The 21,832-nt window shown below is 41.8% G+C and overlaps 1 protein-coding gene across 1 annotated transcript; it reads left to right on the top strand.

Moving 5' to 3' along the window:
- Nucleotides 1-2,884: 2,884 nt before the first annotated feature.
- Nucleotides 2,885-21,331, top strand: LOC110973954 (homeobox protein Nkx-6.2-like). Its single transcript, XM_022225219.2, has 3 exons — nucleotides 2,885-3,831; nucleotides 9,104-9,288; nucleotides 17,546-21,331. Exons 1-3 carry the CDS (start codon nucleotides 3,357-3,359, stop codon nucleotides 17,834-17,836), a joined length of 951 nt encoding a protein of 316 aa, XP_022080911.1. The 5' UTR covers nucleotides 2,885-3,356; the 3' UTR covers nucleotides 17,837-21,331.
- The last annotated feature ends 501 nt before the right edge of the window (nucleotides 21,332-21,832 follow it).

The following is a 21,832-nucleotide window of genomic DNA, read 5'->3' as shown; positions in this document are numbered from 1 at the left end:
GAGAGCTGAGACGGTGAAGTGATCTCAGACGGCACTCTCGAGGCGATATTCCATGGCTGAGGCAGCTTTGCGGGGGGATAATTGTATGCCAGGGTCCTTGAATTGAGATAGAGTCGCAGCGAGAGGAGGGAAAGGGGATAGTTTTCTCCCTCTCCCATGCTGTATCTCTCTCTCTCCGATGAATGCAGCTTCATCATTGGAACACAACGGCAGCGGTAGATGGCAAAAACGCTGAGGAGGAAAGAAGGAGCGGAATTCCTTCCCACCTCCCCGTGTCTCTTTCTCTCATCAATGATCAGGGATTAATGTGTTTTCATGACGGTATATCAACGCCAATCTCTCTCCAGGAAACCGGTCCTTTGATTCGATTAGCGGAGCCCGCCGAGACCCGCGCCATCCTTCTGCCCAACCCTTTTTTCTCCCCTCGCCCATTCTATCGTCGCCACTCTGCTGCCTTCATAAGAGGAGAGAGGAAAATAGAATCACTCAAAGAGATTGGTTGGGATCGATGTGAATGCATCCAGCCGATCTCCTGCGCTCGTCCAGGGGTCCCCTGGGTTGGTGCTCGCACCCTTGAGACCGGGCCAACACCACAAGTTTCGTATTATAGCCACCAATGAAAGCAAAGGATGAAAAAGAGATTGGACATTTTCCCTAACGAAAAAACAGCTCGAAAAATGCAGCTTTTGTCATTGGGGTGGATTTCACGGTTTTAACTCTCCTCATACTTTTAGCGACAAGCTCTCTGCTTCAATTTTTTTTCCTGGGTACCGGTAAATTCGTTGTAGGGAATGAGCAACTCATAAAGAAGGACTATTATGAATAGAGGGAGTGAGATAGAGACGTTAGAGGGGGTGCACAGGAGGGCCGATGATGAAATGGCCAGAATTGTGTCCAAAGGAATTCCGGAGAACAAGAACTTTGCATTCCAATTATCCATTTTTGCTTTGCCTCACGCCTTCAACCGTTATCATATGTACCAAGCAATTGTTCTTTGGCAACAGAACCAGCTCTATGTTGGTCAGCTCAGCCACGAAAATGAGGACACGCGAAAGGGTTTTGGTCTCTAGTGCGAACAGAACTTTCTCTTGGGATTTATTTTTTGTCGGTAAATATTGCAACTTTACGTGTAACCGATCTGTTGAAATTGGATAGAATGTAATTTGAGCATTTAATTAGGTTTTACTGCACGCAATTAAAATAAAAATGGTTGTATCCTGCTGAATAGATCTTAACTTTCATACAGTGAAACCTTATAATATTGTGTTCCGTTTTGACCTAAATTGAAATGTACGGTCTTCGTTTCAGCCGCGACAGTCCATGGATATTAATCTTTTGACCTCAGCAAAATCAGTCTCTGTAGCACTAATTCCAGCCGGGAGTAGTATAATAAAATTACGGTAAATATATAGGCCTACACATTTATGCTGAATGGATTTTCATATGCCATTTCAGGAATTATATGCCCGTATGTTATGGTCAAAGTTATAACAACATGCTTCAACTGGCGCTTCAACCAGAGCGTAAACAGCACATTCTACGTCAAGTTGATCTATGTAGCAGGTTTGACTGGAACATAAGAGTAAATCTTTAACCTTTTCATGGGTATTGATGTTAATGTTTACAGTTGCTGGATGGCTTCGATTTCTTCCGTTATTCACAACAACGGTAATTCTGCCCTAAAATCCCCTTCTTCCCGTAGTGAGAATTATTGCCATGGGACACTCACAAAGTAAAATTTTACGGTTGTTTTTAACAGTATAAAGCCTGAAAGCTTTCGCGCTTCATTTCGTTCCTCCTTTTTTCCCATCCCCATCTCTCCAAAGTTGAGCGTCTGTATCAACTTGTCAGCGGCTGCAGATCATCAAAAAACAACTGGAACAGCAACCGAGTTATGAGCGCCGCACCGATGCCGTGGGCAGAAGAGACACCGGCGGAGAGTTGCCCAACTCCCCGGTGGCAGAATTGCAGCAACAACAACCCTCACTCGCCTCCAACTAAGCCCCCCTACTCATCAACGCGAAGGACCCTTTTATCCGTCTGGTATCAACTCGGATATACTGGTGTCAGATTTTCTTGTCCGATGCGGGCCACCAGGACTGGCATCGAAGGGCACTCGCTCTTGTTTTGCGAGTTGTGCCCGTTTCTGTGCGACAGGTCAACACCTGACTTTCTATCTCGATTGTTTTGATAATTTTGGTTTTATAACCCAGGAAATGCTACTTAAAAATCTGAAAACGCTGTAATTACTGCAACGAGCCTTATGCCATCTAAATCTTCATGGTTATAATAGTTTTTCTTACTTTGTTAATCCACAGATGATCATTGGTTAACGCCCATTACTCTTTAGACTTAAATTAGATTTAAATTGGCAGCCAATACGATCGGTTTAAGCAGCTGTCTTCTTTTATCTTGCATTTAACTTGTGTCTTTTAGACCTGTGATAAGGCCTAGGAAATTTATAGATTTATTGTCAAAACGTAAAACAAGCCAGAAAGACATAAGTTTGTTCTCATAAAATGTAGCGCTCAGTTTTAAGGACTACGTAGTTGTCTTGCAGAGAATTATTTCAAAAACATGCCGGTAATTCACTGCGGTTGAAAATTGTCATTCGTATGGCATTTTTGTCTTGGAGTGGTAAGCAAACAGCACACGCTGTAGCATGCATCTACGTTACCGTGGCAATCAACCATCGAAGGTGGTCTCAGGCAGACATTCCGTCCAATCAATCAGGTCGTTGCATGTCACGTGACCCACCCATTCTCCCCACAACCAACCAATCGGAAGCCAGTGTCCAGGAGGTAAAAAAATGTAGGATACAGAAAGAGGAAAGGGGAAACAACCCCGGCGACTTGACGAGCATTATCGCTGTGAGTATTAATGCCTATCTGGCAATCTGATTGATTGGGTTGTTAAATTGCGCCCGCCCCGCTCCACACAAGGCATATCACCGCCCCACACTCCACGTCAATAGTTAACAGATCAGCGCTTCTCACTGGATACACAACCGGTTGGTAGTGTACACTTTAATAGTGGCATGTGGTCGTTTGGTCCCATTTTACTCTTCCTAAAGTAAGGTGTAACAATACTGCTAAGCACATGACTTGTAGTCCTGTAATCCACAGATACTGTTATTTTCTTTGGCGAGGAAGATTTCGGTGTGCTAAATGTGCTGGGGTTTTGGAAGATTTCGGCATTGCACCGGCACGATCTCAAGCTGCAGTTTGGTTAAATCGTTGCGGTAGCCAACACGTTTTATATGTCTATTTTTAGTCTCAAGTGCTTGGCTCAACAGTGGTGACTTTTGTATCCTTGTCGACGAGTTGTCATTCACGCCGTGCCGGTTGGGTGTTCGAATGTACTTGCCCAGCATGGCCGATTCCATGCTCTCCTTACAGAACTTGATGGAGGCAACCCGCTCTAGTGCCTTCATCATGAGTAACCCACCCCTAGCCGCGCTACACAGCATGACCGAGAAGACACCGGCTTTCCCCTACCCGGCCCAGCCTGCTTGCCTGACGTCCACGGGCAGCTACAAGCCCATGGCCATGACTTACCACCCAACTCTGGGCAACGCCACCCCGCACGGTATCTCGGACATTCTGGGCCGGCCGGAGAACAGCGGGGCGGCCGCAGCTGCTGGCTTCCTCACTGGAGTCTCGCGGTTCGGCTCGCCGTTCAGCACGGCGGCTAACATGTACCTGAGTCGCCTAGGCAAGCCGGTTACAGACTTGCATGTGCCGACCACTGGACCAGCAGCTCTGTACTGGCCGGCAAATCTCTTACATTCCCCTGCAGCATGGAGGGACCCACGTTTGCCTTGTCCACCAGGTAAGCCTCTCGTAAAACTTGCTATTTAATTCATAAAACTCTGTTCACAGAGAAAAACGTGTGAAATCACCAGAGTCTGTGGCTGTGTAATGCTTGTGATAAATTAGATTGAGGTTTCTGACAGATAAGAAACAACTTGGCGTTGAAAATAACACCAAATTCAACAAAACCAATTCAAAAAGTTTTCCACTTGGATATAGGAAGGGTGGACTCTTTAGGTCTCATCAGAACATATCTTGGAAAAAGTAGCATCTCAGGCAGACGAGCTTGAATTCAGAGGCCTCATCTGAAAATTATTATGTATCACAGTGAAATATCCATCGCAAGCAAGTGTGAAATTCTCTGGAATAAATGGTAAATGGTTTTTGTGTCAGACATCTAAGAAATATCTCTAATGTTTGTTCCAATGCGAACAAGCCCTGAAGTTGCTATAAGTTGAGTTTTGGCAAAAGACAAAGTTGACAAACCCGAAAGTTTCTGGATAGATTGGCCTGTATTTTAGCGTGCGTTGGATATTGCTGTCATTATAAGGATTCATGTTGTTTCAATGGGAGTATATGAATGATCTTAAATGTATTTTGAAGGGGCTGACATGTTTCGGGTGCAGATGTTAATCTGGTACCACGTTCCGTCTTGTGCATTGCTTATAGAGCTTTTTGCCTACTCAGAGTGGAAATAATCAGTATTATTAACACAAATCCCAATATGGCGATGGGGCGTTTCACGACAGGTTGTACAGATAAAAGTCGGCTTTAAAAGCCGGTGGAAATAATTCAAGCTGCTCATTTCCACAAAAAGTATTTGGACTTGTACAAGATGAGTTATCACCAGGAAACTAAACGTCTAAACAAAAAATCTCTGTTATAAGAAAATTGCGCTTAATGTAAAATTCCTGAAAGACACCAATTATGCTGGCGAGGACATAATTTTGTTGAGGGATTGTCGTGTAAATAACATTTCTGTCCGCTTGTTTAATTTCATCAACAATTTTGCAGCTGAAAGCATTAGTTATTTTGATACCAGATTTAAGTGTTGCCGTTCTGATATGAATGATTCAGTTTAGTTGTGTAGTCGAAATAGATTGTGCTACATTGAGTTAAAGAGGGCCCTCAACTCTTGTGAAGGATGAATTTGGTCGTTTTGTTGCAACTTGGCCCCGGTAAGAAGCGAAATCTCATTTTACACGCTGTTAATTAATCTAAGCCAGATTGTGCCAGAGCTCAGTATTCAAACCAAAACAACTGAGCAACCATATCAGCTCAGTATTATGTGATTGTGGAAGGAAGAGGAAAAGTTTTAGACAAGACTGCGTGATTGCTGGGAGCTATTGCGTCATTTTGTCAGATCTCGTCGTCCTGGTGTATTTCATGTACGCTTCAAAATGTGCGTTCTCAGATGAAGGATTAAAATTGTCTCTAAATCAACCTCTATTTTCTTTCCCATGGGACATGGTTTTGCAAGTCCCCTTCCTTCAAACCAAAATTGTCTGAGTTATATAAGGCCTGGAGCAAAACCCACTCTTGTACATTGCACCTTCTTTTTGAATTGTGAAGCAACAGTGATTTGTCAAAATTGTAGTGATGCTTCTCGTCACCATAAAAGAGAATTAGTGATAACCATCAAAGACTTTTATCGAAATTTTAGCATATTCGATTTGACTGTATAAATGAGCAAATTAATCACCGTTCTCAGTGGAGTTACTGGGTGCGTGTGAGTTTCTATGAGTTGGCCTGATCCTCGACAAAAAGAACGAGGAGATAAATTGCTGGGTTTCTTCAGAACATTAAAAAGAACAAAACTGATTAGCTTCCCAACAAGGTAAGGAGCTGCGAATCTGAAAATATGGCATAGTGGCAATTTGGGAATTTGCAGCCAATTGCAAGATAAACCTATATTATGCAGATGGTCATTCGATGGTTTATGTTGCTTGTGGGATATAGGGGCTATTCCTTGTTCCAATGAGAATGGGAAAACATCTGAGAGAAATTTTAAAACATCTTTAAAGAGACGAAAAAATGTGTGTCCTAAACGTAAAGCCTGTAAAAATAAATGATTATAAATGATATAAATGAACTGTGTACAGCTCTGTCAAAATGCAGAAATCCACAAAAAGCAAAACAACAGAGCGTGTACTCTTCAAACAAAAAGAGACCAAAAATCTTTGCGTATAATAAAAGTATGAATTACATGACATGCAGTTAAGCACGAGTATAGATCCACGAATCATTAAATTAATGAAATTGCCTGTAAATTGGTGGAAGTGGCTGACATGTGGATATTGATATCTTACCGACGTACCGAATGTCATCAACAAGAATAATTACAAAGAGCCGAACAAAATTTAACGAACCATTCATCCAACGGTTACCACCTGGTCTGTAAAACGTTTAAAAAAGAAAACATGGGAACATAAACATCCATTATTATTTTCAATTACATTGTGCAGTCTCATTCCCCATAAAACTATACGCACAAATCAATAAACCGCCGTGAGCGGTTTGTTTTGTCACGCGTTTGCCTGCACAGGCCAAAGACTAAATTATTGTCTGAAATGCAGCTTCATTTGCCAGTCGTAAAAGTTTTTATCAACTTTTATTTCCTGGGTCATCAAGAAATATCAACCTGACTCTTTAAAAGAAAGAAAAGAGTCCGTGGAAGGGCCAAAGCAGTCGGTGGTTTCACAGCAAGAGAAACGATAAATCTTCCGGCGGGTCGTTACGATGTCGATGAGGATAAAACCCAATGGCCACGCAATTGATTTCATTAGTGTGAAAGCAGTAAACCGGCAGCAACATCCAAACAAGCCAGCGGTCTACTCCCGGACCATGTTAACGGTTGCCGGTGCGCGCTGCTGTATAGCTACAGAGCTGATCCAATGTAGCTTCTCGTATAATAAAAAGAGAAAAAAAGCTTTGGGGAAAAAAACCCAAATCAGCGCAGTACATGATGATCTTGGCTCTTCCAATCAAAGGATGGTGTCATAAATGTCAGTCTGGGCGCTGATTTATGTAATATTTACCGTATTCGGGAGCTAGGTTTCATCAGAACGGGCCGTTACGCACCGTTGAGGGTTGTCTAGATTTGTACGCCGCGATCGCGTTGGAAAAATATTCGCCTTGAGGATTTCGTTTTCAAGATATGTTCTAAGATCAAGGCCTTAATCTTTATTTCTATTCACCAGTCATGCTCGGAGACGTCTATCTCAAACCAGAATCGGATTTTTAGAGGTGTTAAAATAAATCTATTATTTCAATCAGAATTTGGTTATAAAAGTACCGCGTGGAGGTTGTCTTTTCTTTGCCTCACATATCCCCCAACTTTGACCCTGTTGCCATTCCCAGACTTTTAATTTGTACTGGTTTCATTTACAGTATTTAATCAACTCAAACGCTGAAAAATTCGTACACATTATTAACCAACGAAATCACATCAAAAATAATTCGACTTGGAATGATGTCACAAAACAGACTGGAATGTATAGCTTTATGAAGTTGACACGCTTTATTCTCTAGTTTTCATTTCTTGTTTGAACAAGATTAATTTCCTACATCTGCAAAATTAATTTAAAGCTTATAATCTTTAAATGGTATAAGATTAAACCTGTCACGAAGTACCTTTAAGAACGCGAACCTTTGTCACACGAGGAAGCAGTTATGCACGTAAATATAAATTACCATAAAACCTAAATCAAAATTAATAGGGTAGGAGTTTTCTTTTATTCGAGCTATTTGATTATTGAAACGTTATTCAAAATCAGTGGTGTCTATGTGGCAGTCTCTGTTATAACCCTCTTTTAAGTTGGGTCCTTTCCTTAGTTTGTTTCAAATCTCTTCGCAATGGCAATTAATTTTCACCGTTGCTGTGCTAAATTCTATTTTACACAGTGAACAATGATGTTTAATTGATTCATTTTAATGAATTTTTAAACACATCACGTGTACTACAGTTTTATCATCAAACATTCAAATAGCCCCACACAATGCTCTTTTTGATTGTAATGAAATAAAATTATTGAATTTGATTGTTCATATTTTGCCAAATTTGCCAGGAAGACGTTCATGTGTTGAAAGTTCGAATTCAACATTTAGATCTTATACTGACCCAATCAAACTTCCATGACTGTGTAGATTGTTCAAGTTCCTATTCCATATGAAATTACGGTGACATTTTCGTGCTAATCGTCATGCCTTTCCTAGAAAAGAGGTGACGAATTAACGAAAAATTTATCCTTCGCGAGTTGCCGGTGAATCTGATTAAAGACTATGACCCATCTGCTTCACGCTAAAGGTAAATTTCTTTACCAAATAATTTGGTCGATTATGGTATCATTTTTACAGATCAAGTAACTTTTTTACCACTCATTAATCCCAAAATAACTTGATGGGCAACCTTTTTAGTGAGATAGAAGGCCCGGAAGTCAGTTTGTTCGAACGATTGGTGGCGCTGTAAATCTGTTTTTGCGCATACCACTCGCTGAACTTTCTTTTTAGAGCACTAACAACAAACTCAGCTGTAATGCACCATTGCAACACAGCTTTATCTTTTCATGCTTTTGGAAAATCCTTTTTTCATCCATATTAATTATTTATCTGTGTTAATCAAATGTATTGTAACTCATGTAACTTAAGTAAATTAGCCCATTTCTCAAAAGAAAAATTGAAAGAATCAGCTAGCATTAGGCTAAGACTGAGATTAAGACTAAGACTGAGCCACGATTGAAGTAATGAGAAAAAGTTGATACGGCCCTGTTTGACCGGGCATGTGCATCTTTTTCCGTTACCAGTAGCGCGTGGTTATAGGTCTAGTCGGTATCCGTTCTTTCTTCAACATTATATTTGGGACGAGAACTAAATACATGAGAAGCATTAATCAACCAGACATTGAATGTTTGGAACTAGTTTATGCCACTTGCAATTAAATCCACTGTCTTGACTGCGTTTGAACAAAAGATTGGACGATTTGTGAGACACATGGTCGTGCGTGACAATATATTGAAGCGAATAAAAACACGCACATTACTTGCAGCAATTGGTAGCGCACAAAATACAGAACTCAACTTCTAGGAAATAAACCTACAACGTCGTTGAAGATTGTTTCAACAAGGAAGTAAAGTTGGTGATTTCATGCATGATCGAAGCAAGCACTCCTGTGCTGAGAAACTCCAAGAAATGTTCTCCCGTAGGAGTGGGTCCCAAATCACGCCATGCAGCCTTTTAAAGAAGAATTTCAACCGAATCTTCTCATTTCTGCGTTCCCCCCCTTTTTTTTTTAGTTCAACCGGCTTCTCAAAGTGGCAGCCCCGTTGATAAGGACGGAAAGAAAAAGCACACGCGACCAACCTTCTCCGGACAGCAGATCTTTGCCTTGGAGAAGACCTTCGAGCAAACCAAGTACCTCGCCGGACCGGAAAGAGCTAGGTTAGCTTATGCTCTCGGAATGACGGAGAGTCAAGTTAAGGTAAGACTTTGAACAAATGGTTGCATGTACATATTGATCCTTTATTTATTTCGGCTAAGGTTAAGAGGAAAAATGTTTGGACCGGAATACTGGACAGGTCGCAGGTTGAAATCACTACTGCATTTTCAATTGGTATTATCAGACCAATCAACTCAACAGTTGGCAGGATTCACTGATATATATATTCTAATTTTAGAAGTCTTTTTTTTTTTTAGTAAACCTCGTTATTGAAGTCGTCGTGGAGAACCTTTACAAGTGCGATATCTTGTTAGTTTCTGATGTCAATCAAATGATGCAGCGCCGTATTTTCAATTTGCGTCACTGGGGACCTGACAATAATATTGTCGGGCATTTTTTCAATCCCCGAGGGCCCTCTGTCAATATCAAAGATAAAAGTTTCAATTTGTTGAGGACTTCTTTCAAACAAATCCGCCAAGTGAGTAACGGACTCAAATAGGTTGGTGTGGCCTGAAGTGCGAGCAAACATGGATAAGATTTCGCTGTGTCGCGATAACCGAGCACCGTGTTTAAGTGCTTTTCCATGACCAGAAGCTGCGAATTACAAGTATTCCACGGCCCGCACAACAACAGACAACGGGTCAATTGACGCGGCACACCGCAGAGTGAATGCGGTCGGGACACTGCAACTGACAGCTCGCCGGCCGTGTGATAATTCGCGGTCTTTGCCCCCGAGGGCGCTCTTTAGCAGTTTCCGGAACGGGGGGGAATCGATTTGCCGGTCCTGGGGTTTATTGCCCCAATCAAAACGCCATCATATTTACGCAGGTATTGATGAAGTTTGGAGAGGCTCAAATTGGTGAAATACCAGCTGACCGAGAAAAAAAAATCAACCCCGATTATGTAGAGTGAGTTCAGGGCCGTTCGATGTTGAAAATACATGTAGCCCGCCAACAGTCATGAATGAAGTGAGAGGTAAAGGTTTTAGCGTGCTTTTAGCTTCTTTAAAGTGGTCCGTCTCGGTTTGTCTCCATGTTAAAATTTTCCACGGAATACCTTAACTCAGAAGAGCTTTTCAGTCAAGGTGTGTGGCCTTCTGGACTTGTTTCTCACGTGTCAAGAAGTCGATCTTGCATTAGATGTTTTAGTTTGTAAATAAATTGCCACGGCGGCTAATAAATCTTAAAGACAAATGAATACTTTGGGGATAAAATTAAAATGATGGTGGAAATCCGAAAATGTTTTTCCTCAGATGCCTCCTCTTCAACATTTTCGGGTTGGAGTTAAAGGTGGATCCTTTGGTTTCTTTTTTTTTTCTCCTTTTACCATTGTTTACATGGGTTCACCTCTTGTTATCCCCGCCGCTGAGGCGCTTTAAAATGCCCAGATTCGTTTTGATTAGGCAAGCCTTGGCTTGCTTTTCATGAAACAAAGTTTTATCAGAAACATCAGGTACTCGAAACATTGAATCACTCCTTGTATGCGCGACAGTATTTAGAAAGAAAAGGAAAACCTTCTGGTAGCCACGAAGTTGCAACGAACTTTGAGTGGTGCCGTGTACTTACTTCAACATTTTACCCTATTACTCACACTCATTCAACAACCCATTAGGTGGCCACACGTGTTGCAAGTACACCTCATCATCAGGGAAAAAATCCTAGCCAGCCGGTTTTAAAAAGTGCAGGCGCTCCGTAGTAAACAAGGTACGGGTGAAATTGAGCGATTAGCCCTTCGCATCGATCAGAGGCTCAGCCCGGCGTTCACGAGGCTGCCCTGGCGCCCACACCTGCTACGTTGAGTTCAACTCACCGCGTGCACCACCGCAATCTCTGGCCGATAGATACACACGATTTCCCCGTGGGCTATCCAGCGGAAAAGAAGAAACGCTGCCGTTGTTTGTCGGCAACTTTTGAATCAGAGCAGAAAAAAAAAAGAAAATAGAGGGGGAAAAGTAAATAAAACACCTCGAACCACTTTAAGACTCTCAGTCGGATCCGAGTCCCATTTCAAGTGATTATCGGATGGCTTTCATGATAGCAAGGTGTTCCCTCTGCTGCCTGGGGCAATTTCATCGGATACTTTTGATGCGAATTCCACCCACGAGGCACGTCAAGTAGCATTTGAACATTGTTAGGTTTGCATGCGAAACTGTTTAATTTGAATAGACTACAGACCTCTCTTTTTGAAATAGCTTCGTACAATGTTTGATTGAAAATTATTTTAAGGTGGAGGAGTTTACTCTCAGTGAAGCAAATCCTTGGTATTACTACACTGAAATGGTCATTGGTGTTGGGAATTTTAAATCAACAGCACAATGGTCCTGTATAAGGGCGCCGCCAACGAGGGCACGCTACAAACAGGATCGCCCGAGCCGCAAATGCCAAAGAAAACTCGACTAGAATGTCGTTATGAAGTATTGCGAGTAAATAAAATGATTGGGGATTAGGCCGTGGCCGGGCCTGAAGGAGAACGGGGATTAGGGATAATTTGCCCGGATCAGTCTTTATTACTTCAGCGTGTTTGGCATGATGGAGAAACGCCAGCGGACAAACAAGGCCGGTACACGCGGGGAGGTTAAGCTCCCTGCGTATAGGCTGGGGCCCAGGTCGGCCTGGTGTCCCCGATACAGGCAGACACAGTGCACAGTCTGGTTGCGGTATTAGTTATGCTCGAGATGTGGGATCAGCCTCGCAGTGTCATTGACTGACAGATAGTACCCAGGTGTAAAAGGGGGCAACTCGATCTCGGTTGATAACTTGCATTGCACGCATCACTATCCACTCTGATAAAAAGTAGGTTGTGTATATAATGTGCTAGATTTACCATCGGCTGGAACACGCAGGCGCAAATGTGTGAACTTTTTAAGTGAAATAAGTAAAAAAAAAAGCAGTACGAGCTACTTTCAAAGCAATTAACTTGACTCTACACCAGCAGGGAATTTCTGGGCTGGTAATTATTTGCCGGTTGCCTGATACTAACATCTCTCTGTCTTACGAGTTTGCATGGATACAAAATCTGGATATTCAATCGTCGTGTTAATGGTGTAAGCGCATGCGCGTGTTTGAGAAAGAGTCAATTCAGCACGACAGTAAATCTTGCTTGCACGCGAAATTGAAAAAAAAAAGTTGAGTCGGAACAGTGGATGGTATCTGATGATTGGCTTGTTAGCGTATATCGACATCCTCCCTAGTTCGCCGCCTGTTGTGAGTGGCACTAAGTGATGAGAGACGAGGCAATGAGGCCGACACTTCTGGAATAACACGACCGGCTCGTTCTCCATCAAAGCAATACCCGTGGGGAGGGGAGAGATCAGGTAAAGGGGGGGGGGAGAAGCGGAAAACACAGCAGCAAACAACCCAAGACGACAAAATGTTTCAGCTTCCGATTCGTCTTGTAAAAGTTCAAAATGTCAGAGGTTCAGAGGGCCTGGCCTTGCCCCTTTAAGTGGAGTCCGATGGATTGGAAACAAGGCCTGCGCGACTGTGAACGAAACAAGAAATAAACTTCCACTGCCATATGTACAAATCGTTGGCCTTTAACATAAACCCTATGGTAAGAAGATAGAGTGACTTATTTCTGCACATAATGCCCTCATCGTATTTGGAAATCATCGTTACAGTACTGACTATTTGGGAATTATGCGATTTTTTCCCAGATATCTTTACCTTGTATAAATAAAGTTTTGAATGTTAAGCAGTCATTTCAGTGCTGTCAGAAAAACGGTTTTGAAAAAAGAGCTCAAAAGGAAGAAAAAAATGGAAAAACTAGCAAAATAACGCGAACAGTGTATCCTCAATTTGACAACGCCTAGTGTAGGCGAAATGGTGGCTTTATCTGTGAATCTGTGCAACAGTTCGGCTCCTTTGCACTCTTGCCACCAGAGTCGCCAGCTATGGCTCCCTTTATAATGCAACCATCCTTCCATTAAGGTCATCTGTCCTTTGTGGCCATTAAAGTTTCACCTGCCATTATTTCGTAGCTATTATTTAATGCCCAGATGGGGGCTATTAATTTACCCGAGGAGTTCCAAGTTCCCCTTCTTCGTCACTCCATGGCTGTAGCTTCTAATAAAAATAATATTTTCAGCTTCCCCCCGGATCTGTCTTCGTTGGTGGTCATTCCACCCGTAAGCCCCGTCGATATCAAATCGGTATCAGGCAGACAGGTGGGGCATTGTGTCAGGGAGCCCTGCGGGTACCTATCAGCGCGCCAAGCGGGCCGTCTTCAAAGGATACTAGCCCTGGAATCGTGATGGCGTCATTTACACCTCCGCAAATTCAAGTCTCAGATTTTCTAGCAGCGCGAGATTCTCACCGATAGATACCCGATCCTTGCACTTTTTCTTCAACGTCTCAGTATGGATGGTTGCATCTTCATGATATTCATTTCCACATGTACCATAATAGTCGTACCCCAGACCTCACCAGCTTAAAATAAGCGGAAGAGTGGGTATAAAGTGCAATTGATTGAATTTGAAAATACCAATGTGCTGGGGGAGTTACAGGTTATTGAAAAAAGTTTGGTTTTTTTTCGAACATATGAATTATAAGGCTTTGCGTGGTAGCCATCTCGCAGGGCATTTCTTTTGTTCCACAGGGAAACCCCCTCTGTGTATAACTTGTGGAACAAAACACTGGCCTGCAAGATGGCAGCCATGCAAATCCTCTATAGATTGGCTGCTGCTGTGCTGCACCGCTGCTACTATTAAAAGCCGCTTGACTGTTGTTATTGTTGCTGCTGCCAATGCTGCCGCTGTTAATGTGTGTTCTCTTATTTGCGTCCGCAAGTGTCATTGTCAAATTTGAATTTTCTGCACGGTTATCACTTATTTTCTTTTCCATAAATGAAAATTGCAATTATTGTTTATGGCGCCATTTACAGTCTTTCGTATGCTCTCAACGCAACGAACTCAGTCATTGCTTACTTGGCCAGCCCCTGACTGGAGAAAGAAAATAATTGTTTGCAGGAGTTTATCATCATACTTGACGCCGAAGGGAATGGGTTTTATGAGTCTCTTCCGAACCGAACATTCGGGGTTGGCAGTTAATACAGCAGTCAAAATGACGGTAATTATGATTAGGTACATGCAACCAATTTGTGTGAAATGACGCGCAAAATAGCCAGTGCTTGAGGGGTGTACGCTATACGTCGAACTGGAGCAGCGTCTGGTGCGAGTGTATGGCCGCATTACCCCGAGGGCTTTGTCTTTCAGAAAATGTTCGCGAATTCCTTGAATTATCCATGAATTATTGTTTATAATAATGAAAATTTTAGGCCAACATCTTCCCCATCACGATTTTTTTCAGAATATTCAAACGAAAATACTTTCTTCTTTCCTGTTGCGTTTGCATTAATTTGATTAAAGAGGAGCAAATTTAAAATAAAAAGCAAACGACATTAATTTTTCTCCTTCCCTTTTCTTGAATGTCTGCAAAATTGCATTAACTTTTAACCACTACGCATTTCTTTTCAGATTTTCCAAGTCCCAAAGCCTCATTTGTACCACAAACGGTTAAACTCATCCTCGGCCAGTTTTAACTATTCTAATATCTGCTCCAAGGGCCAATTTCCTATTTTTTCAGTGGCATATCGATTAACGCATCTCTAAAATGGCTGTCGCCTTGGCTTTTGGCAGTTTCACTTTACACGGAGAAAACCTAATTACTATCTTGAGTGACGTTGATTGGTTAAGAATCATCAACAATTGGGCCTACGGACCGCACTAGATACACATGCATAGTAATGATACACCGCCATTATTATTATTCCGCGGCAAAACGAGCGCACGCAAAACGATGCACACTCTTTCTCGCCCAACGTGACAAGTGCCAAATCAAGGGTTTTGCTGCCAAAAAAAAAAGAGCGCCTGTGGAGGAGGGGGATGTCGGCACAAACATTATTCCGTGTAATTTATCAATTTGTGTAACAATGTGCAGTCGGCATGGAAGAGACGGCGAAGAGATGAGGAGGACTGGTCTCAGCCCGCGGAGTCAGCACAACGTCATCTGACTAATTGGGCAGGGAGATATCATAATGGCGTTGTCACCGTAATGATTCACGGTGTTTGCGCGCCCAAAAATTATGGCGGGAAAAATCGTGTTGATCGTCTGCGCGGGCACGTGCCGGGGCAATCATTAGTCTTAAATGGTCAACTATTGCCGTTTACATGTGTATCATTATCGGCGATAGACCTATGTGCGCCAGCGCTCGTGATATCGAAGCCAGTGTTGGTTTTTGTTTGTCCACTTCCATTTATCATTCTCTATTTCAACAATTCTGGTCCAGTCTTTTCTGGTCTTTTAGAAAATTTTGTTTTTACTTTATCTTTGTTCCACCAGCTTCGTATTTCTGGAGGTCAGTCTCCTGTTTTGAGGGATTCTCTTTCTTGTTTTCTTTCTGCTGATAGAAACACACAGGCATTTTGATACATTTGAGTATATATAGTTTTGAATACTTGTTTCCGGGCGTTTGTTGTTTTGTTCAAATGATTTAAAGACTAGTTTTTTTCCAAAAAAAAGCCGGCGACAGTGTAATTGAAGGATGATTTCCTACAAAATGCAGTATGAAGTTCAGATTAACTAAAACGCTTTACGCGTTGGGCGGCATTTTATTGGTAGAATTAAATACATGTACTTAAGTTCATTTGAATTTTAAAAATCCATAACTTTAAGATTTCCGCAGGCTTTCTGAAGACAAAGTACTCCGACGACATTGCTTGCAAAGCTTTAAAAATGCCCTTGTCGTGTACGACGCTGTTGATTGCTGGAGCGGAAATTGTCTCATATTCTCACCAGATTTTCTATTGTGGTTGGTGGACTATACGTTCAGCTCGCTGAATTTACTTCCATCCGCAAACGAACGCATTCAATCACCATGATGACATACGCGCACTTTGATCAGCACATGCTGGAAATTAAGCTGCCCAAAACAATATCTTTCCCCGGAAGACGCAATGAACCAACAAGACAGGAGTGATCATGGTAGTTGTAGAGGAGGGAAGTAGGGGCGGTCCTAATCTGCTAATCTCAGGATGAGGGTGGCCCGGGCCTCGCTGGAGAGAGCACTCGAGAGTTACCTGTCACCGCAGCAGGTTGCCGGAAGTTACAGGAAGCCGATAACGACTTCCGCGGGTTCATCAATGATGTCCGACCGGCCCTCTGCCACTTCATCCCCCGGTCGTTTAGCATCTGTTCCGGCATCTTATTCCTACACATCATCATTGTCGTCCTCCTCATAATCAGGCTTTCGCTTCGGAGTTTTCAGACAGGGCCGTAACAGAAGTAGACCCATGATGCCCAGGACATATTCCCTTGTTTGATTCAGGTGGGGCACGGGGCTTAACAAAATAATGATCACCGGTGGCTATAAATGTGATGCGAGTGAAGAGTACGGGCAAGACACCTACCAAATCAGCCGTACGGAAGCCGAATGCATAATGGTGCGCTTGTAATACCGCTGTGGCTGTTACCAAGCCTTGGTAAGATACCGCAGCACAAAGCAGCTCAGGACAAATATAAAGAAACATCTTTTTGCGACAAACGCCAAAGCGTCAACATTAGTCACGCATGCGGGTCATTTGATGAATACAGGCCTCTCCTTCCATCGATAAAACAGGAAAGTTCTTGCTCCGTCATTAATTGGCGACAAACAGTAATCGTGAGGTTGTAGTTGACTGGGGCGGGCCGGCTCGAAGCGGCTCGAGGTTCGCGGTCAAAGACAGTTTAGTTTGCTTTGCTGTAATATTTGGCAATTACACTTCACCGTGCATGCTGGGAGTAAATACAGCCAGTAGGAGGAGGAAGTTAGAGGGAAGTAAGCCAAATGTTGGCGGCACTTTTCTTTCTGAGCTTAGCTTTGCATAGGAGTGGCGCTGTTGAGACAGCTTTCATACATTTGTCATTTCAGAAATGATGGGTTGGGGTGTTTTTGACCGCCCGGATTCTCATGAATATATTAAGGTCATCATGATGTGTACACACCGTCGTGTTTAGTAGACACAGCTTGGGCCGATGCTTACTGCAATTGGAGGACTGCAACAAGGACTTTTAGTGATCAGTTTTGAACTCCAACTTAGCCTTTTGTTCTGACCTGTGAATGAAACAAAGACATTTTGTGGTTCGCGTTTATACTGCTCATCTTTTCACAGACTGGTTGTCTATCTGCAAGTGTATGAACATGTAACTGGAATTGGTACCGTGGCTATCGTTTAAACTTGCACTCCACTCCGATCACATTTTGATTGCTAAAAAATTAAAGGTCTCATATTATTGCTTCGTTTTTTTCTTTTTCTCAACTGCAGGTTTGGTTCCAAAATCGCCGTACAAAGTGGCGCAAGAAACATGCTGCTGAGATGGCTAGCGCTAAACGAAAGCACGACTCTGAGACCGAACATCTCGCGGCTGAGAGCTCGGACCTAGACGACGGCCGGAGCGGCAATGGGCACGTGCCACATCAACACGGCCCACGCAGCGGCGGTGCCTCGGTAGTCACTAGGGTCGACCACCACACTGATGGTGGGGATATCAAGCGAAGGAGGCTAGACTGTGGGTTTGGTGGCTCCGACTCCTTGAGCAGTTCGTCGAGTTTATAGTTCATTCGGGATCCACTGAAGATCTTCTGCCGGGATGGAAGACAGGCAGTAAGCACACGAGTTATGCGCTATCATTAGCTGCGGCGCCGTAACTGGTTCCAGTCCATTACACAATGTATTCACCAGGGGCGCCAAAATGACCCAGATCATCAGGATGACCATAGAAAGTAGAAATCAATGTGGGGCTGCCACGAAACTCGACGAATTAAGAGGTTCTTCTGGTATAGGACAAATAGCTAGTTGCATAAGGTTAAAGTGAGACAAGATAAGTTGTTCTGCCAATTGCATCCTGATATCTTTGCCAAATAGCGTCAGGAACGTAGCAGAATGTGATGTAGAGCATTTTCAGTCACGTGATTTCTCACGGTCAGCGTTAAATTTACACAGATGTGTGCGGAAACTCACAAGCGTTTGAAGTTTCCCAACATTCATGAAATTACCAATGGAAATACCCAGATTCGAAAATACACGCCTCTTCACGGACATGGTACGCTTCCTGAAATGCCTTTGCCCGTAATGTTACGTCACATGAAAACCTCCATTGTGATCAAAATGTTCTTTTGTCAAATATGTAGCCAATTTACTAGTAATTCAAGGGAAACGGGGACTTAAAACGTATGGAGAAAAAGGGTGAACTTAACTGTTTACCTTGTGAGAATGTCAAAAGTGCATGGATACTTGAACAACAGCCGCATAAAACTCGTACTGGTAACCATTTGACCTCTGGCACCAAGCAATATCTGACAAACAGACGCTATGCCGGATACATAGCATTCTTATTCATGTGTTACTTTGCACATATCACGTCATGTTCACCTGCCACAAGGCCAACAATTTCTGGAAAAATACTGCAGCAGTTTTCTATCGAGCCGCTGAACCGTGTCGAGCCAGATACAGCTCCTATATTTCTCCATTTAGTTTAGAGACAGATGTAGAATGGTGTTTGTTGAGAGACTGCAATGTATGTTGTTTTAAAGTAACAGTAAAACTTTCATTACAGTTTCCAACTATTGTTGCAACAAGATATATCGCTCCGTATACAATCTGTATTGCTCAGTATCCCGAGATACAACACCCTTAAAATCATAAATTTGTGAAAAGAATACAAATCTTCAAACAATGTTTTGTCAATAGAACATTTTAAAGGCCAAAATAATGAAGTAAGTCATGTTTCATGAAACGATTGGGTCAGTGTTAAGAGAAAATTGGTTGGTTAATTAATATAGATCGATCCGAAGTTGTTCCTTACATTAAGGTGCAACATACTGTACCTTTGGAGCCAAATACCATCTGTGATATTAAACCTCGCTGGTATTTACAGGAATATTTATTTATATTAAACTATGGCCACTCTGAAATATACACAAATTCTTTACGTCGTACATGCATACGACAGAAAAAATATTGATTGTAAATATTATACAAACCACACATTCATGAAAGTTGTTTAAATCAACAAGCGTGGGGTGAATAAGTGGCGATTTTGAGAATGTCATTTGTTGAAAATGGAGCCGTTACGCTTCATTACCAGAGCGAAGATGGGGAGGGAGAGCATGTTTCCCCCTAGTTATCAGCTTGTATGCGAGCGCAGCAACAACTGCGTGCGTCAAGCAATTTGTATAGTACATTAAGAAACACCTTGTAACAGGAATCAAAACGCTGAATTTTAAGTTATAAAAAATCGGCTATTAGCTGCACGTTGTCGTATTAGGCATCATCGACAGACATGAAGATAAACCAAAACTAATGCAGTGAAAACATCACAATATATACTTCAGTTGAAATAATCAATTTAATGTTATCAATCAATCATGGAATGAGTAGTATCCAAATAAATTTCGAATTTTTTTAACGTGTTCCCGTAGGTGTCCTTCACAAATTCACGATGATTTGTAGTCGGTGATCTCATGATTGTAAACTGTTATGTTTCTACTTGAAGCTTCATGTGTAGATTTTACATCATTGACGCCCTGGTAGGAATAAACGAACGGATTTCTTTCGTCACTGGATGTAGGCCTACTCATTCTTATGTTTTGTTCGAAGGAGAGCACTGTAAGTCGGCGGTTAGAAGTGATAGACTTTCTTGTGAAAATTTTTTCTATTCGATGTACGTTTACAACGATGCAAGACTGGTTTAGGGGGTTGCAATACGAGACTCCAATTTAAACCATTATATGAGCAAACCCCATCAGTGTAATTTTCAGAAAATTTTTGCTGTTTTAATTGCGAAATGTACTTCCTCAAAACGCTTATTGCGTGAAACATTTTTTTGTGATATGTGTACACTACGACCCAGGACATGATGCTTGTCGTCCTGACCTTTTTTATCCATCAAAATTTTCAAGTCAAAATGTCACCTTGGATATAAATGGAGACCCTTTCAAGGGAGCGTAGTGTGCCAAGCTTGCCTTAGGCTGTCTCTCTGTTATTGAATTTAAATCTTGTGGTTTTTATCAGCTGAAGCCAGTGCTCACTGGTGATTGAGAATTATGTAATTTACATGAGATCGAAGTGTGAAACTGTTGACATCAGATTCCGTGCAGCCATGTAGATGAATTTCAAACGCATGGTAGACCTCACATTCTCACAATGCAAACGATTTTGATTTGAGATTAAATCTACCCCCAGCAAAATATTTCCCCTCTCAAGTACTCTTCAAGTAAATAAGGTAAACACCATTAATTGCAGAATAAAACACATGTAAACTGCAAGCACAATGGAAAGATACACATTTTATACCAAAAGCTAAAGAGTCTGCCCTTTCTAGTAACTTGTAAATCGACATAAACTTAGCCTTAAGGTATTATTGAAGGACTTTACATTTTTCAATTTATTAAGATGTCTCATTAACGGTTCCTTAAACATCTTATCGGAAATCACGGCTGTCAGAGGGAAAAATAAAACACGACCGGAAAATGTAAAAGAGTAATTTAAACGAAAATTCCACCAGTGCGCTCTTATCTGTAATATACCTCTTCTTTGAAACCTAATGAAAAAATACAGACTTAGTCCTCATATATTGCTTCATTATATTAATGTAAATATTGTAAATAAACATTGCCGTTTGCCAAATACATATTAAATAAATTACTGTATCAGAAATCAGATTAGTTGTGTATCTGTGTGTTGATATGACGTTGCTCATGACCTTTGGTCGACAAATCTGTGGCCATTGTATAAATGGTAATTTTTGACACTTTCCGCCTCTATTTTTGTTCATATTTGGTACGTTCACAGCATTTATATGGAATTTAAAAAATAACAAAATTAAGTTTAACAAAATCTGAAAACCTGAAGTCAAAACGTTTGGCAAATGGTGAGGAATCGCCTCGGAATGCACAAATCTCCTATCACGTTTCAAAGATTAACACCGATTAACACATTTTGGTCTCTTGTAATGAGTTGGGCATTGTCGCTCATACCGGCAAATGAAAACGCTTGTTTGTACATTTTTTGTGAATCTAAAATTGAATAAATACGAGTGGACCAGTGGAATTGTCTTCATTCTAGCACTTTGTTAATCTTTTCGAAGAATAGGAACTGTAATTGTTTCCTGGACAAACATGCACAAATACTGATTTTGTGAAATCAGTTGATTTTGTCCTGACTTTTTGTCGGATGGTTATAGAATAGTTTTCACACTATGAAAATGAACCAATAGGCCAAGAAGCCTATGAACAGCAAGGACGTACCCAACATGCACAACATGAACAAAGCATATCTCCTCTGTCAACACCTGATAAACCGACATCGGTTGTGTGGTGAAGTATCAAGACACTGTGTCATTCACTCGAACATCTCTCAAAATGTGAGTCGGACCAAGGTTGCAGGTTAGATCATGACGGACGACTCAAGTGACTTTTGAGTGCGATTTTAAGTCAAGGTCCCAGAGGTATCACAAACAAATTTTTTCCCATGTTTGGGTGCACTATCGTACACTATTGCCAAAACAAGAGTGCTTGGAATTTGGGTACCAAACTAGGTTATATATTAAAA

This window comes from Acanthaster planci, linkage group LG13, assembly GCF_054643075.1.
Source record: "Acanthaster planci isolate LZ-2023a linkage group LG13, COTS_SCS, whole genome shotgun sequence".
Lineage (NCBI taxonomy): Eukaryota > Metazoa > Echinodermata > Asteroidea > Valvatida > Acanthasteridae > Acanthaster > Acanthaster planci.
Note: the sequence above shows the minus strand (reverse complement) of the source record. Positions and strands in the feature narration are given on the sequence as shown.

Coding starts and splice junctions, on each gene's coding strand:
- LOC110973954 (XM_022225219.2), top strand. CDS start 3,357: ATGTACTTGCCCAGCATGGCCGATTCCATGCTCTCCTTACAGAACTTG. Junction 3,832..9,103: donor ACGTTTGCCTTGTCCACCAG/GTAAGCCTCTCG, acceptor TTTTTTTTTTAG/TTCAACCGGCTTCTCAAAGT. Junction 9,289..17,545: donor TGACGGAGAGTCAAGTTAAG/GTAAGACTTTGA, acceptor TCTCAACTGCAG/GTTTGGTTCCAAAATCGCCG.